Source organism: Sarcophilus harrisii, chromosome 6, assembly GCF_902635505.1.
Source record: "Sarcophilus harrisii chromosome 6, mSarHar1.11, whole genome shotgun sequence".
Taxonomy (NCBI): domain Eukaryota; kingdom Metazoa; phylum Chordata; class Mammalia; order Dasyuromorphia; family Dasyuridae; genus Sarcophilus; species Sarcophilus harrisii.
Window position 1 is genome coordinate 164,577,926 of NC_045431.1, and position 19,011 is coordinate 164,596,936.

General features: G+C 39.3%; 1 protein-coding gene across 2 annotated transcripts in view; it reads right to left on the minus strand.

Annotated features, from left to right (window-relative positions):
* INTU (inturned planar cell polarity protein) overlaps window positions 1–19,011 on the minus strand; it is a 90,603-nt gene that overhangs the window by 13,726 nt on the left and 57,866 nt on the right. For both annotated transcript variants that reach the window (XM_031944083.1, XM_023505625.2), the window contains exons 9-13: window positions 17,071–17,124; window positions 14,683–14,745; window positions 11,856–12,077; window positions 2,409–2,897; window positions 819–916 (exon numbers count right to left, since the gene is read on the minus strand). In XM_031944083.1, coding sequence (XP_031799943.1) covers window positions 819–916; window positions 2,409–2,897; window positions 11,856–12,077; window positions 14,683–14,745; window positions 17,071–17,124 — 926 coding nt within the window. The remainder of the gene's footprint in view (window positions 1–818; window positions 917–2,408; window positions 2,898–11,855; window positions 12,078–14,682; window positions 14,746–17,070; window positions 17,125–19,011) is intronic.

The following is a 19,011-nucleotide window of genomic DNA, read 5'->3' on the forward strand; positions in this document are numbered from 1 at the left end:
TAGCATCTCAGAACTCCCAAGATCTAGAAACTCTCCAGTCTTAGCCTCCCCTACAGACTATGTGACCCCTGCCCCAAGCTAAAGTGATCTCTCTAAGCACTTATTTTGGCCCTGTCCCTTCAGTGGCTCCCTATTGCTTCTCTGAAAAAATACACACTGTTCTCTTTGGATTTTTAACTCCTTCATAATTGGTCCCAGTCTTCCATAAAGATTTAGGTCTCATGATCTCCTTGTATTCTGTCTACTGGACTATTTGCTGTTCCCTGTCCATGACACTCCCTCTCCAGATGTCTGGACAAATGGTCTCCTGTGTCTGGAGTCCTCTTTCCTCTTCCTTTCTGACTCACAGATTCTCTGCTTTAGCTCAAGGGCTCCCTATTATAAGAAGCCCATCCTGATTCTCTCAACTGGCAGTGCCTTCTCCTCACAAATATGTTGCATCTGCGCTGTATACATTATGGATGTGCTTTTCTTTTTACAACCCAATAGATTATAAACTTCCTGAAGGTAAGGACCATTTTGTTTTTATTTTGTATTCAAAGCTCCTCATAAAGGAGTACATACTTGTCAAATACTTAACAGACTTAATAGATGCTTGTTGAAGGAATGAATGAATAAGTATTATTGATAAGACAATATGCTTAGTGATGGGAAACAAAAAAATTATTTCTTAAAAATTATATTATTTGCTATTATCAGTCATAAATTTAAATTCTGAAAAAGTTAGATATCCTTCTGAATTCTGCTTTCTCAGGAAATATTTCAATCAAAAGAAAGCTAAAAGTTTAATGAAAATGAATATTAAACATATTTCTTACTTTGTGGCCTCAAATAGTTCCATTTCTTTTTCTGAAAGGTCCTTTTTTTGTCTTCCTAAATGAAAAGGATTTGGAAGAGTAGCTTTCTTTTTTGTGACCTGGAAAACAAACAATATTCTCAAATCTAATTATTTCTTCTCTTGAACAACATCAAATAGCATTAAAAATCACAAAGATAACACATCATGGTTGGAAACACTGGCTAATTTTCGACAAGTATTTGAAACTGAAAGGTTTCTTTTTTAGACCACAATTTAAAATTAAGAGTCTTACTAATGAGCCTAAGCTAAAATAACTAAAGAAGACTTTATAGAGAGAAAGAAATAGGAGGTCAGTTAAATCCATGGTATATCAGCTCAGTATTTGACTGCAAAGTAAGAAACTATGGAATAGGTTTAAGTACCAAGCTATGTCAAATCAACCCTAAAGGTTAACTGTAGCTTTTCTTACTTTGTAACTTTGGATTGTCCAAATCTTTTCTGAATGCATTAAATTTCTTTCCATACTAATTTTTGTAATGAGTTCCACAAGTTTGTTATTTATTATGTGAAGGAGTTTACCAAATCTGGATGAGAATGGGAATGGTGGGAGGGGAGGAGAATGATGATACTGAGACTCAAAATCCCAAAATTCTAGAAATAAATGTATCCTTACATATGCTTTAGAAAAATGATAAAGGAATCCACTGGCCTTAAGACTGAATGATCTTTCCAAGTCAAAAAACTGGACTTTTAAAGATACCTCCTTATTCTAGTCTTCTGAGATTTGGTGAAGAAGTTCTTATTCAGTTTATGTCTACGGTGTGTGGTTTTCTGACGCTATTCCTATGTCCTAACTAAAATATTTCTAACTCTGGGGGCCCCAGGAGACCCTTAATTTTGGACCTTCCTCAATGCCTGAGGCATCATCTTTGCCATTCCTTTTTTTCATCCTTCCATTAACCTTTCCCACAGTGTGGAGGAAACTGAATTCTATAAGGTTAAGTCGAACCTTGCACTTTGGAGTCCAATTTGGAAAATTAGGAAATTTGGAAAAAGCGATTCCAAAATGGAAAGATTTCAGGAGAGACACAGGTAATAAAAGACCTCTTATCCCTGGACAATGCACATGGGAACCAAATTCTGTCTGGACTCTTTTTGTGGTGAGAAACTGGAAGTTTTACCTACTCCGTCAGTCCTTCAGAACTTCAGTGTTGACAAAGCACCTGTGGCTGGGTCAAGTCTGGGTGTGTGGAACGAGTTCCAGACCCCATGCTGGCTTAAGTCTGAAGCTGGCTCTGTTCTGAATTTTTCTGTGCAGACCACCTAACCCAGTCCTTTCCTTACCTGTTTCACAATGCAGAGCTGCCAGCAAAGACTGAATATATCAAGGAACAAGTTCACCAAGTATCGCTATTCCTGGACCACCCAGGAATGACAAGGGCCCTCTGACTTGCTAACCTTTTTAGGTAAAAATACATTACAAATCTCTAGTCTGTTAACTATGGTGAAAAACCTCAGCTTAATAAGGTGTGCTCTATTTTAAAATCCTTTGGTGTCAATGGAAAGGTAAGCTCAGGAGGGAAGGAAAACCTTGAGTGAAGAGACGTACCTTTAGCAAGGTGCTGCTGGCTTGTGGACCTCCAGGACTCTGAGCTTCCTTTGCTCCCTGCTTGGGCAGTGGATCCAGGGTTGTGTATGGGCTGGAGCCACCCCCTTCCCCACCTTCAACGCCATTCTCGAAGCCCCCGTTGCTTCTGGAAGGACTGAGCTTACGTGTTTTTAGAGAGTAGTCACTAAACAGTCTTCTTCTGCTGGAAGGAGAGGTGATGGCCCTAGAGGTGTACTGGAGCTTAGTGAGGAGAGGGGAGGAGGTCAGACTTTCGAGTTTATCTCGGGATGAGGGAAGGAACCAGTCTGCACAAGACAAAGAGGGATTTGAAGGAGAGGCCAGCCTCTCATCGAGGCTGGCCTCTACTCCCTCCAGCTGAAGGAGAGTGGCTTTGACCTGGTCCACATAGATGCAGTCTGGTCCTGGATGCCCAACAGCTTTGGATGCGCATCCTCCAGCCTCTAGCAGCACACACAACAAGTAATGCTTCTGTAAGAAAACAATTATTGAGGCAGGTTATACTAGAGTGTGAGGGATTACTGGAAAAACATCTTTAATAAAGTAGTTTTATTTTATACAAGGCTTCTTAAACTTTTTCCACTCCCTTTTTACCTGAGAAATTTTTATATGACCCTGAGTATATAAGTGGATAAAATAAACAAATCAAATGTTTACTGATAATAAATCATAATTTTGCAATCTCCCACATTTAGTTATGAGACCCCACATGATGTTGTAAGCCATAGTTTGAAAAACTTGGGTCTAAAATCACAAAATCTTGAGAAGTAATCTCAGCCATCATTTAGTCTATCAGCTAACGTGTTACTCCCAGTTTTTTCATTTCCAGGCTAATATTCCTTAATTTCTTCAAACAGTCCTCCTAGGGAATCATCTCCAGGCCTTCCTCCTGCCATTTTGGTAACACTTTCCATACATGCTGCAGCCTGTCTTCAACCTTCCTAAAATGGGATCACCCTTAAGCTTAGCAGACGCCCATATTCCTGTTTTAGACACAATTCCTCTCAAGACAGGACTGGTTTCTTCTAGCTGCCTTGTCATGCTGTTGGCTCATGCTGAATTTGCAGATTATTATCTAGTCACACACACACAAATTCCCCCATTCTGTCCTCGGGAAGCTGATGCTTTGGACTTGAGTGTAGGATTCTATATTCTTTTCCAGTAAATTTCATTTTCTTAGATTTCATTCCACTAGACTGGGTTTCTGAAACATTTTTTACAGAATGAGAAAATTTTAGGCCTTAATGGCCATTTAATCCACCTCATATCCCATCCTGTTTCTCTCCCCTCCCCCCCACATCCTTAATCTAACAGACCTGATATGTAGTTATCAAACCTCCCTTTGAAGGTCATCTATGAAGTTCTGAAAGTAACAACACCTTCCATTCTAGGATAGGTCCCTTGTTAGGACGGTTTCCCTGACTAATATTGAACCTAAATTTTCCATTGTGAAATTTTTAGTTCTGCTCTCTGGGGTTAAGACAATTAAGGTCAGTTCCTATTCCCATGCCAGTCTTTCAAATATTTGAAGCCAGATTTCCTCCTATCTTCCCTGAGTATTTCCTTTTCCAGCTTAAAGGTCTGTAGTTCCTTCAACTGCTCCTTTTATGGCATACACTTAAGGCTTTTCCTCTTCCTAGTTGGCTTCTTCTGGATACTCTTAAGAGGTTATGGATGAATGAATGAATTTATTAAGACAATACATACAAAGCACTGTCCCTGAAAAGTGGAGAGTTCCTGCTTTCAAGGAGTTCTATTTTAATTTCTTCAACCAGGGTACTTGGGACTGAACACAAGGATCCAGAAGAGGCCTTCCCAGTTCTGGAAGATGTGCCCTTCTTACTGTAGCCTGAGCTTGCATTAACTTTTTGGTGACTGAGAGCTGACCCTCTGCTAAAACCCCAGACGCTCCGGCCACCCTTGTCTCTTGTACTGAAGCTGAAGTTGATTTCTTTGTACACAAGGGCACACTTTGCATGTGTTTCTACCGAATTTTATCATACCAAGTCTAATGCTTAACACAAGGCATAGCACAGAGAAGGTGTTTAATAAATGCTTAATGATCGGTAGATTGATTTGCCCACTGCTCTACCCCAGGAATGTCAAACTCAAAAAAAAGGGGGGGTCAGTACCCAATAGATGAGGTCCTTACTGGCTGCATACTGATTTATGAAACCACATATATTTATACGATTTCTTTTTTATGAATACACCTGACACATTAAAATCAGAGAAGGCTGCACTCAGGAGTATTATAGGTCTTGTATCTGACTCGTTTGCTTTAACCCACTGAGGTCTGCATGCATCTTGACTTTGTCATCAAGCATATTGCCCATCCCCCCTAGCTTGGGTCATCTGCAAGCTAGCTGAGGGGACATCAATTATCCAAGTCACTGATGAAAACATCAAAATCCCCTGGAGACCTCTTGCCATGTGACATTCAGCCATTAATGATGACTAGTTCACATCTCTCCATGTTCTCCACAAGTACAGGAGGAGCTACTTATCCAAAGCTTTGCTAAAACAAATTCTAGCCTCATTCTATCCATAGCATTCTCCTCAACTACTACTTTAATAATCCTGCCAAAAAGGATCCCATCTCAGTGTTTGTCAATCATCTCATCTCTTTTATAATCCATTCCAGAACTTGCACAGGAACAGAAGTTCACTGCCCTCTACTTTTCTGACTCAATTTTCTTCTGTTTTTACACAGAAAGAAAATAAAGACTTTTCTAATCCTGTGCTGATAAACTATTTTCTGCCATGTTTCAACTATCCAGTCTTAGTAATTGAATCTGCCAATACTTTTAGTATCCGAAAATAGAGATCAGTGGGGCCTATTTATCTCTAGCATCAAATATAAAATCCTTTTGGGGTAGTTAGAAGTTTTTCTATAACCAGACCCCTTCTTAACTTTCCAATCTTCTTCCATGGTATTGGTTTCCAAATATTTTACAAAGCAGCCACACAGGCCCATCTGGTGTTCCACATTCATGATATACCATCTCTAGTCTCCATCCCTTTGTACTGACAACCAGTCTCTCCTCACTTCTGCCCTATAAAATCCATGACTTCCATCAAGACTCAGTTTAAATGTCATGTCTCACAGGATGTCTTTCCTGGTCCTCCCTGATATAAGCTACATTTTGATATTCCAAGTACACTTTGCAGTACATTTAGCATATTATGTTGTAGAATTATTATTATTAGTACTGTATTGAGGAGGAAGATGGGCAATGTGTACGTGCCCTATTGCCAATTTCAATTAAGCTTTCTATTCTCAATTTATGACTAAATCCTTCTTTAATGTCTTTGTTTCATGAGATGCTCCATTATTTTCTTGTTTAGAAAATGTAGTCCATTATTTTCCCCTTCATATGCTACACCTTGACATAATGTTTTTATGGTTTGTGGTTCTGCTTATTTCGAGTCCCTGTTGGGGTGAGATGACAATGACAATATATAGGTTGTACTGGCAAGAAGGGGTGAGGTAAATTGGGATTTATCCAAATAGACTTCTCTAGTGCGGTTTAAGACACTACCAAGTCCTTTGGGTTTTAAGCACTTACTAGTAGTTCTCTGGTGGGCAATCTTGTTAATTACCTAAATTTACAGGTAAGTACAATGGGGTATCTAATCCCAGTTTGTGCTGGATATTGTGCTAGAGCCTTCTCCTGTGAAGTTATTTTCCACTTACTCTGTATGTATGCACTTTGTATTTACCAATGCTTTATTGTATAAGTACAATGTTCCCCCCATTGGAGCTTAAGCTCCTTGAGGGTAAGGACTGTTTTGACCTTTCTCTGCCTCTCTAGCACTTAGCACAGTGCTTGGCAGTATACCTGTGTTTAATAATAAATGCTTATTGACTGATACAACTAGGGCAAGGGATTTAAATCCACCCAGACCAACCAGGTCTCTCTTATTACTACCTCTCTTATTTTGAGTACCAAATTCTATCCAGTCAATTGAGATATAAAGTTCATAGGTTTGGCAGAGAAAACAAATAAGGAGTCAGAGAGTCCTGTGTTTTCCCACTGTCCATTATTGCTGTGTTGCCCACACCAAGCACTGGCCCTACTCCTTTTTTCATATTCTTTACTATGCCCATAGAGCTGATAATCTTTTTCTGTCTTCCTGATGCTTTAGCTTCACCATGACACAATTTCTATGGTGCTGATATGCCTTTGAACTCTGTTTCTGTCTTATTTGTGGCTCTTGTGCCTTCTTTTTGAAAACTTGAGTAAGATGGTTAGTTTCCTGTGCATCCCCCTGGTCTTTTCAGGCAAATCTCATTCCTCCTCCTTTTCATTTGAAAGGTTTCCCTTCATAGGTTGATAAATTTAATCCATGGAATACTATTCCAGCTCTAAATTCTTTGAAATCTGCTTTCCCAAGGATGCAAGTAGGTCTGACTACATCCAGCTTTTCTCCTGTTCTGTCACAAACTCTAGAATGGAATAGTCATTTTCCTCCAAGGTGACCATCATTTCTTCCCCAGATACCAACTCCTCCCTGGGAGTGAGAATTGAATCCAGAACTAGAATTTCTTCTTGTTGGCTCCTTCACTTTTTAAAGGATAAAATAGGATATTTTCAATTCAATTCAATTTTAATTTCAATTCAATTCAAAAAATTGAATTTTATTTATTTAGTTTTTAAATTTTTTTTATTTAGTTATTTATCTAAATAAAAAAAAGTTATTTGCTACATCTTGCTTCCATCCCAGGCTTGTCATTTGTTTCCAAAACTCATCCATTTTCTTTCTCTGACAAGGTGAGCAGGCTAGGTATTTTAAAGATATCACTTCTGTCTGACATTCAGTAATGCCCTCCTCTATGCTAACTTCCCATCTCTAGCCCCAGGATTTATTCACATCATGCTGCTTTCTGAATAGGTGGTAGTGCCCCCTGTGGCCAGCTTGTATCTTTTAAACACAGTACATAGTCCAATTATGGGTTTCATTCCACCGCACAGGTTGACTTAAGGAAGTCCATTTTCAAAAATAGAGTTGTGTTCCGCCCTCTTGCTTCAACTTTGGACATTTGTGCACAGATATTTTACTTATTTTTTAAATTTATAATTAATGATGTTTTATTTTTTTTAAATTATGTGTAAAGATAGTTTTTAACATTCACTTTTATAAGATTTTGGGTTCCAAATTTTTCCTTCCTCCCTCTCTTCCTTCCCTTCTCCCCAAGATAGCAAACAATCTGATATAGGTTATAGATATACAATCAAATTAAATATATTTCTATATTATTCATATCAGATATTTTAGAACAGGGATTTATTCTTGGTTCTTTTCTTATCTTTTGTCTCCTGATTTTCTTTTTTTTGAGTAGGTAAAAGAAGCGCTTTTTTTGCCTTATTTCTTACTTAGTTTTTTTTAAAAAAAACTTTTAAAATTTTTTATTGACAACATATGCATGGGTAATTTTTTACAACATTGTCCCTTGCACTCACTTCTGTTTCGACTTTTCCCTTCCCTCCCTCCAACCCCTCCCCTAGATGGCAGGCAGATGTTAAATATGCTAAAGTCTTAGTCTTAATCACTGAGTGTTGCCCTTAGAGAAACAGATTTGGGAAAGAGCTTAGTTTAAGAAGGCCAAGGTCTCCTACTGCATTGGAGCCATTTCTGGGCCTCCCAATCTATAGCTTGCCACTGGACCCAGATGACTTCAGAGGATAGAGTGAGGCTGGTGACTGTGCACAGTTCTCTCTCACTTCAACCCAATTCACTTGCAAATCAAGACATCAGCTTCCTGATGTCACTGGTCATATTCGAGAACAAAGGACAAAAACAACTTCCTAGGAACTTTTAGGTGTCTTCACTGCTATTTGTCTTTTTTATATTGTGATTGTGGTATCTAATTTGGTGGTAAGAGGTAAATTAGCAGTTTTCTCCCTCCCCTCATCCTTTTTAGAGTAAAGACCTTTATATTACATTTCTAAGACTCATCAGGCAAAGACAGTCTTGACCACCTTTGTAAGGGGCACTCCATCATCAGGTCAGGAATAATTTGTAATCTCTCCTTTATGATCAGGTTAGGAATAAGCTATTATCCCTCTTTTATGGTCAGGTTAGGAATAAGCTATTATCCCTATGTTATGAGTACTCCATATTTAGGTCAGGGGATGTTGGAATCCTAGTGTCAACTCAACTGGGAAAAGAAACACCAACAAGGGAGTAACCTGTAATCCCTATTTTATAAGCCTCATACCAGTAATCCAAATCCCATTCTCTCATATTAATTTATCTGACTTTTGGATCTTGATTATTATGATGATGTATTTTGTTCCAGCTTTGTATCATCTGAAAAATCTACAAGCATCTTCTTTAGTTTTGTCCAACTCATTGATAGAAATGCCAAAAAACCCTAGGGTCAAGGACAGGTCTGTGAGATACTTCACTAACAAATTCCATACATTTGGAATTACTCTTTGGGACTGATCATTTATTCAGTTACAAATTTGTTTAGAGGTATGATACTTTACCCACTTTTCTCTCCATGTTGTCCAGGACAATTAACAGTTTTGTTTTGCTAATTGTTTTGCTGAAATCTGGGAATGTCTATAGCATTCCCTTAATCCACCAGTCTAGAAACGGTAAGAAAACTAGATGGATAGAGACTGGCATAATTGATCTTGACCTGGTCATGCTTGCTTTTAGAAGTCACTTTTTTAATGTTTTGAATCCATCTATTTAATGAGTTCTATGATTTTAATAACTTCAAATCCCTGTATCCAGAGGCTTCAAGAATAAAGGGTTCCTTTGAAGAAATCCCAGAATGGTAAGAAAGCCCTATTTTGAGAACTTTGGAAGTGATAACGAATGGTGGTAACGACCTGATTGTGATTAGACTGGGACATCTCAGGCTCAGATGTTTCTTGACATCTCAGTCCTGAGAGTCCAGCACTCTCCAATTTGAAGGTCCAGGGAGGCTAAGTTTGGAAGGTGGAGGTCAATGAAAAAGTCCAGATATATTCAGGAAATATTAAGCAGTGCCAACCATTCACATCTATAAGTGCAGCAGGGGAAGAGACTGGCCTTAGAAGTAAGCCCCAATTCAGGGGCTAAAGCAGGAGAAATGAATGAATCAGAAGATAAATGAACAAAATCAAAGAAAACTTCAACTGCATCAAAAAATTATGGCATACATGAAGATCTCCTAAAGGAAGGAAAAGAACTAAAACTGCAAGGAGAGACTTAAAAGGAGAAAAAATTGAGTTTTTCACAAAGCCACAAAAATACCCATAAGTGAAGCAAGAGGTAAAGAAGGAAATTGAAGTTCTGGAGAAAAGAATTGGAAGAAGAATAAATGGCTTAGAGGAGAAAGTGGTAAATCTTACCCCAGAAAAGAACTTCCTGAATATTAGAAAAGGCTAAAGAAAAATCAAACACTCCATGAGACATTAAGAATTATTAGAACAAAATCAAAAGATTGAAAAAAGAAAATGTAAGTTATCTGTGACTAAAATGTGGCCTAGACAAGAGATCAAGGATAGAGAAATTAAAAATTGCTAGACTTCTTGAAAAGTATTATTATTTTTTAAAAAAATTATATTTTAAGAAATCACAAATGAAAACTACTCAGATCTATTAGAACCCAGAGGAAAAGTGAAGATACAAAGGTCCACTGATTATATCCTGAAAGAAATCTCCAAAAGAAAAGTGCCCAGAAAATGTTAGCTTAAACTCAAAGCTTCCATGTCAAAGAAAAAATATTGCAAGCATCCAGAAAGAAGTATCTCACCATAGTGAGAGTCACACACAGTGCTCTAGTTCTCAGAGGCAGCTTTTGGCTCTGAACCACGAGCGGCCCTTCCTCAAGATCCCTTCCCTGCCTTCTCTGGGTCCCATTCTTCCTCCTCCAGCTTTGTGTTCCAAGCCACAATGCCCGTTTAGCTTCTTCCTTTTCTCCTTTAGGTCTTGCTCCTTTCTTTGAAGGAACACTTCATGCTTCCTGATCAGCTCAGAGAGGGCCCTGAGTCTCAGTGCCGTCCCTACCACCTCCTTCCAGGCCATAGCCTGGACTTGGTTCACACACAGGTACTGGGCACTCACAGAAACACAAAAGGCAGTGCACTCTTGTTACAATGCTCCTTGCCTTCCATATTTGAAGGGAGACCCTCTGCTCATGGTCTCCTTTTAGAAAACTGCTGAGCGCCAGGGGAAGGATGGATGCAGTCACCAGACAGCTTCTTGCCATTGTTTCTTCTTGCTCTGATGTTTATAGTGGGCAGAAAACATGCCTCTCTAATACTGGAGGGCAGAAGGAAGCAAGGAAGAACATTTCACAGGCAGAAAAGGTAGAAAAACTATCCTCTAACCTCTAACCTTCTATTGGTGGCAGTTGGGGATGCTATGAATGGTACTGAGCTTTTAGGGTGACCCTGAGCAAATCACTTAACTTCAGTTTTCTCATCTGTAAAATGAGGATAGAACAGCGCTTACATCTCAGGGTTGTCATGAGGTTCTGATGTGGTAACAAATAACAACAATTACACTGCTATTATTATTAATTATCATTATTGTCACTTTATATGGCTGAGCTATGGATATAGCTCCCTGAACTTCTTTTCCCAGCCAGTTTTAAAAGTGTCCTACCCATGTGCCTAATAATCACTTTTCTTCCCTATCCCCTCTAAACCACACCTTAGGTTCTTACTAGAAACTGGTTCCAACATAACCCTGCCCTGATGGTGCTGTTGGTTACCCAGCAAGATAACATGGCACACTGACAAAAGCCTGTGGTTTGTGATCCAATGACTTGGCTCTGGGATTTACCACCTGGTTGATCCTGAGAAAGTTCCATAACTCTGGAGCATCTTAATCAGTAGAATGAGGAGATTGGAAAAGATGAATCTAAGATCTATGGTCATTCTAGAACACTTGAAACCAGGACTCTTGTGGCAGTCTGGTGAAGGAAGGCCTATGGACCCTTTCTCAATCGAATGTCTAAGAAAAGTAATTGAAGGAAATAGTAAATTTTAATAATAAGTTAGTGAATGTAATTTTTTATTCTAAAAAAACTCTATACAAATCTATCCAGAATTCTGAACTCCTTCAACCATTTTCTAAATTTCTTACTTTTTTGGTGGTAGCCTCCTTTTTCTGCTCTCTCACAATTCCCTACTTGCCACATCTTTCTTTACTGCCCATAGAGAAAATAGAGCCTGAACCTGGCATAGTCGGAGGAAAACTCCTAAATGGAACCCTGAAGTGTTTGTCTCTTAATTTCACCAGAGTTCCCATTAGGGGGCTTCAAGGAAGAAATTCAGCTACTATGGTTTCCAATATTGAAAATATTCCTTTGGTTTGATGAATGTTTTGCATTTCCCTTTTTGCTTAAAAATCTATTCAGAAAATCAGATATGGGAAGGGGTGAGGAAGGTGATTCTAAGAATGACTGGAGGGATAACTTACCAAACCAACAATTAATAAAAAATATCTTCCCTCAGGCTCCTGAAAGACTTGAGCATCTGGTTCAGAAGCAGGTTGAAGATGGTGTCGTGGGAACACTTCTCTCCATATGACTAAGTGACCGATCCTTTGTTCAGAAACTAACGGGAGCAGGCAATAATGTCGACAATACATGGTGATGTCAATCAGGTCATCCTTTGGCAAGTGGCTGCAAATCAAATAGCCCTTGAAAGGGAAGCAAAGAGGGAGAAAGTTACTTCCAATGGTATCTCTTGAACTTTTTCCTAAGTTATAAGCAATACAATTCAATCTTAAAAAAATGATTGAGCTACAACTTATGTTAATTGTCTAACACTGCAGGATGCCATAGATAGCAAATTTGATGTCCTCGAGGGGCTCTAATAGAGAAGGGAAGATGAAACATACACAGATAATCAATAACTAGGATAAATGTACACAATGGGCTATAGGAAGGATGACTTCTGACTGGGCAGGGGGAGAAGACATGTCTGCTCTACTGAGGGGAGGAAAACATTTTGACAGGCAAAGCTGGGGGAAGAAGGAAGGCATCAAGGTGTTTTGTGGAAAAGCAATGGTTGGATTTTGTCTGGAATGGAGGAAGATCAAAGGCAAGACATTTGGATAGGTAGTTTGTGGCCAGATTGTGGAGGGTCTTAAATGTTCCACTAAGGATTTCAGGTTTCATTTGGGTGTGAATAGTATAGTGGATAGAGAACTAAGCCTGAAGTCAAAAGGACCTGAGTTCAAATCTGACCTCAGACACCTACTGGCTGTGTGACCCTGGGCAAATCATTTACTCCTGTTTACCTCAGTTCCCTCATTTATAAAATGAGCTGGAGAAGGAAATGGCAAACCATTCTAGCGTCTTTGCCAAGAAAACCCCAAATGAGGCCATGGGGAGTGAAATGCCACTGAAAATGACTGAACCATCCTAAAAAGGGGTTGGCAGCCTTTGAAGACCAGCAAGAACTTAATTAAGGCTTTGTGAAAGTCTAGCTTAAGGAGCTTGGACCTGAGCACCAGTGTTAGGAATGAAAAGAAAAAGATATATGCTAGGAAAGTGGAATGACTATATATGGGATCTGAAGAAGGAAGAAAAATGACCCTGAGATTTTAAGGTTAGAAGATGAGAAGGGAGGAGAGAAAAGATGCTATTAACAAACATTTTTTTAAAAAAGAACCTCACAACATTTCATTTATTAGGTTAATAAAGGGGAGTCAATGTGGCAAAGTGGATAGAACGCTGAGGCAGTCTTGGACACTACCTGGCTGTGTTTCTATCAAAGAAACAAATCTCATGTTATATTCAGAACAGGAACTACCATGGGAACCTTTTATTTATTAATTAGAAACAGGACGCAGGGAGAGTTCCAACCTTGGCATCCTTAGAAACTCTGGGACAGAGCAGACTGTTATATAATCAGACTTCTCTAGGGGATTCCACTAGGTTGAACAGCTACATAAAGTAATTTAATAGAATAGGAGTTAAGTTTTCTCAGAGTTTCTTAGGCTATTTTGTGGGGAAAGCCTCACTTGCTGGAGGTTTGCTAGCTGTACAATCTTCCAACAGTGACCTAAGAACAGAAAGAGCTTGAGATCTTGGGGCAGTGAGCTGCAACCTCTCCCATCTCTATTGTACAAACTTCAGGGAGTTTAGAGACTTGTTTAATCTTGCTTCCTATAGTGACTCAGACCAAATCATTTAATTTGCCCTACCCTCAGTTTCCTCATCTGCAAGATGAGACGAGTAAGATCTGTATGCTTACCTAACAAGGTTGTTGTTTGGTTCAGAACCTTAAAGGGTAATATAAATAGTGACTATTGTGATAATTAATATTACATTAAAAAGATATGTTATTTCTTTAGAATCAAACACAAGATCAGGTACATGCCTGAAGGCCCCCACCTGGCAGAGATTAAAAAAAAAAAAACCCTCACATATTGTTTTGTGAATCAAGAAGCAGTTTCCTCACAATTTTTTGAGACAGATAGTATACCATTACAGATGAGGAACTGGGGCTCCGAGGAATGGAACAGATTGACCACAATTACACAATTATTAAGTGTGGGAGGCTCTCTGGACAGATTGGCTAAAACTAAGGTACCTTTAGGCAAACAGTTTATTAAAAGAATCTAACAACATTACAAACTAAACATATTGTTGTTCAGTTGTTTCCAATTCTCTGTGATCCCATTTGGGGTTTTCTCAGTAAAGATACTGGAGTGGTTTGCCATTTCCTTCTTCAGCTCTTTTTGTAGATGAGGAAACTGAGGCAAAGAAGGTTAATTGACTTGTCCAGGGTCAAACAGCCAGGAAGTATGTAGGGCTAGTTTTGAACTTAGGTCTTCCTACTTCAGGACTGAGCTCTGTATACTGGACCACTAAATATATCTTAATTATTCCTTAATTTGCTTTCTTTAGAATATCACTACTTTATCCTAGTTTAATTAATTTTTTTCAATTTAAAAAGACAATAATGAATAACAGCACTGTATCCTATCATGCTAGGCATGCTTTTGCACAAAATGAGAAATTTTGCATATAATCAACTCTTTCAAATCATATAACTTGTCCTTTTTCTACTTATTACCGATTTTTCAGTGTAAGAAAAAATAAACCAGTGATTAATGTTTACATGTATTAAGCTACAATACTTTGTTTTACTGAAATTGTATCTCATATTAAATTAAAAGACTACAGTTTTACAGTTATGACTAATTTTGATAAAAGTTATTTTTAGACTCGTCTTAGGATAAACATATGACACAGTTACAAATATTTCAGGTTTGAATCCATCAGTTTTCTCACCTTAAAAAACAGAGAACACCCCAATATTGTGTATAGACGCCTCATGTTGTAGTAATCTTCAGACTGAAAAAAGACAGCATACCATTACAGTCAGTTTAAAATTTTTAGTATTTCTTTGTCTCTTCATTGATGCCTCAATATAGTGTAGAGATAGCTCTGACCTTTAAATGTCTACTATGTGCTAAGCCCAGGGGTAGCCTTAATTGAGGCTAAAATAAATGAGGCTAAATAAGGAGGGGGAACAGAGGAGGCGGTTGGAAGGAAGGTGTAATCCAAGCTGGTTTTAGCAAGGGATGCATGATAATAAGAGGAGGGGGTGTGAGATTTCAGATGAGAGGAAGCCTGATGGGTGGAGAGGCTGAGCACACTCACAACCGGGGGTGGGGGCTGGGGGGGGGGGGGGGGGGGGGGGGGGGGGGGGGGGCGCCCCGCACAGGGGGGGGGGGGGGGGGGGGGGGGGGGGGCTGGGGGTGGAAATTACTTTCACAAGAAGTGACCCTGGGGACCCAGGATGATAGGAAGGGATGGCCTGACAGAGGAATATGAGTGGGATCCACGGCACAGCAAATAGATGAATGTGGAATGGAGTGGTGTGGAGTCTGAGGTACTAGGAGGAGACAGCAGCATGGATGGTTAAGTCCCTGGGCAAGAGACGGGATGAGGGGAAGAAAGGTGGCCAGATGCTGGATGAGCCTCCCTGACTGTAGAGGCACTGGCATTTCTCCAAAGCCCTCACTGGCTCGTACATGGCTTCTCCTCTTAGAGTCTAAAGGCTCGGAAGAAGCGTGTTTTATCTATCTGGACCCCAAGTGTTAGCAACAAGTAGTTATTTCCTGAATCAGTCTTAGCAGGCTGCCCAGAACAGAGGTTAGATGATGTGCATGTCAGAAATGGGATTCGAAACCTGTCTTCCTGATGCCGAGATCACTTTTATGTCCAATCTCTCATTCTGTCCAGCTGACTTTCATCCAGAATATTTATGGTTGCTGTTAAGTCGATTCGTCAGGTCTGACTCTTTGTGAGCCCATTTTGGGGTTTTCTCAGCAGAGATGATAGAGCAGTTTGTCATTTCCTTTTCTGGCTCATTTTACAGATGAGGAAACTGAGGCAAACATGGTAAAGCAACTTCCCTAGGGTCTCACAGCTAGGAAGTATCTGAGACTGTATTTGAATTCAGGTTCTCCTATTTCCAGGCCTACCACTTTAATCACTATGACAACTATGCTAGATACTTTTTTAAGCAAAGTAAGAGGGAAAGGGGAGGATCCCTTTGTGACACAGCTAATTAAGAAAATCATCCTAAATTCAAGGAAGTGACTCAATCTGCCCTCAGGCTGCCCCATGAGGTGCCCACCCGACTGCTCCAGAGTTCCTGTATGCAGTTGGGGAGGGCTGGCTGCTTTCAGAGACCCAGGTTCCAATCCTGTTACATCTGAGATGGGCTCAACCTCACTGGGGCTCCCATTTTCCTTATCCGTAACAAAGAGATAATGAGAAGATGGCTTCTCCACCTCACAGGACTGTTAGGAGGATTCAGTGAGGCAAACACAAGGAATGCTGGATTGCTGTTTTGCCAGGACAAGGAAAACCTTCATGAATCCTGAAGAGCTCTCGTTCTCATTGCCACTCAGCACATCTGCCCTGCCAGGCTTCATGCCCGGGCAAGAGAGCTTGGGCCTGGGCCCTCCACCCCACTGCAGAGACTCCACCCAAACTCCATTCACCCCCTGAAAGGCGGGGGCCCTGGCTGTCCAGGCCTGCTCAGGAGGAGGAAGCTGTTCATCATCACAGTGGGGAAAAAGTCTTTGGAGAACCTTTCTTATAAAGATCAAAGTTATAAAGCCAAAAGTCATTCTCTGGTTGAGGAATGGTGAGGGATCAGGCCTGGAGTCAGGAAGAGACTCACCTTCCTTTTTTTGAATATACCAGGGATGGCTTCAGAGAAACCTGGGAAGACTTGTACAAACTGAGGGGAAGAAGGAAGCAGAACCAGGAGAACAACCTGTATAATAACTGCACTAAGATTAATGCAGTGACCAGCCATGATTCTGGAAGACTTGGGATTGAAACATGAGTCCCACCTCTTAGCACAGAGGAAAGAAATTCAGGGTGCACACACATATATGCACACAATGCATATTTATATACGTATGTATAGGTAATCATACATACATACATATATATGATATGATCAATGTGGAAGTTTGTTTTGATTGAAAATATACATTTCCATGCACATACATTCACATATATATTTTTTTCTTTTTCAGTGGGGATAGGAAAGGTAGGAGGGAGAAGAGGTGAGTTTTAATAAATTGGAAAAAAATATAATAAAAATTTTAAAATCCCATCAAATCAGTCATCAGCATTAAAACTTTCTTCTCTCACCAGTTCTGCAAAATCTGCTGCCTCCAAATCATTTAATACCATGTCGATTTCCATCTAAAAAAAGAACATAATACAAACAGAATCCAAAATTATTAAGAACCATTCACTGGCAAATTGCTGAAGAGGCAGGTAATTTATATGTATTAATCAGAATGAATTGGTATTTCTTCTTATTACTTGTTAAGAAATATTACACCCTTTTTCTTTTTGCATTTACAAAACAATTACTGGATAGTTTTTAAAATAGAGGCACCATCAATAACACTAATTAGGAGAAGTAGGTTTCAACTTGTATTCAATGAAAAACTCATGGAGCAATTCTGTTGCTCCTGGAGTTCTAAATAAACTCAATTAAAAAAAAAAAACCATTTAAACAATGTTCTTAAAAGCAAACAACCATTCAACCTGAATATCCTCAAAGGCCATACAAAACTTCTTTAAATTTCCTTATAGTTCTCTGTAGTTGAGGTTTTTTAAAAAGGTGCAATATCAATGTTCTCCTGGCCTGCCCCTTTAGCACAGAGTTTTTGTACAAAAACCATGCTGATCTTATTGCTTGAATGGATGAAGAAGAGAATGGGACCCCAGTCCTGGGATCTGGCATAAGATGACTAACCAAGTGAGCCACTGGGAATTCTGCCGTTATGTAGGATTTAGATTTGTTGCTATAGAAATGTCTCAGAGGGTCTGACTCATTCTCAGAGGTGTCCAAACTGTAAAAAGAGCTCAAGAGGAGTTTTATTTTTGTAACATAAATTTAAACTGACCAAGAGGCTGGGAGTGAGATTGGTTGATAAATGTGCTGCTCCTTAGGAGGCAACACGTTTTAAAAAGCAAATATGTTCCCTACAGGGCTGAAGGAAACATTGGCCAAGATTATGCAACTTTCTGAAACATTAGTCATGCCTCTTGACATGTCCATACTTATTTGATGACCCATATTTTTCACCATATAATATATACTCTTAGTTTCTTTTATGTTTGTGTGTGTTTGTGTTACGAAGGAGATTCCCATTGGCTAGTGGGTGCCTCCATTATTGAATTATGGCATTTAATGCCCTAGTATTTCTCTGGTTGGTCCCATATCCTTTAAGAAAAAATGTACTCACTCCAATACATACCAAAAAAAGTAAAATCAAAGTAAAAGCTCTAAATGTTTGGTCAAAAGTACCCATGCTTCATTCTTACTGTGAGAGTAACAGGTCTAAAGGTAAGAGCCCAAGGGCCAGACACCACACAAATATAAGCATTTATCCAGAATTCCTTATTTGTTAATAGGGAGAAACTGAGCCAGCATACCCCTACTATCTAGAACACAAAGGGAGAAACTGGAAAACATAAAAGGCTCTGCAGGACTGTTGAGTAAAATAAATAAAAAAATCAGGGACGAGTATGTATGTTCTTTAGCCTTTAACTTCTTTATGGGGAACTTCAGGACAACTTATCAGAAGATAAATAAGAGTCACCCTTTAAAAAAGAAATCGGTATATTTGCTTATTCCTTTCCTTTTTGTATTCTAACAGTCTATCACACAATTGAAGACTTTGCCTCCTTGATTTTTTGCTGTCAGTTCAATTTAATCCAATAAACATTTATTAAGCACCAGATAATAATGTGCTGATCACTGAGGATACAACTAATAAAAAAGTCAGAGGTGTAAGGGTTCATAGAGACCTTTGAGTCTTAGAAATGAAGAAACTGGGCCCATTGTTGTCATGCAGATTGTAAATCTAAGGCCTCCTTAGTCCCAAGTCCAGGATTCCATCTACTGCACTACTAGCTACCATTTTTTTTTCCTGATGCATTTATCTTGTCTCCTTAACTAGACTTGGAACCTTCTAGCAGGCAAGCTCATTCCTTATATTTCTGTCCCCACCTGAAGTCTAATATAGTACTGAACATATGTCATGGTTAGTAATTTTTCTATATAGCCAGATCAAA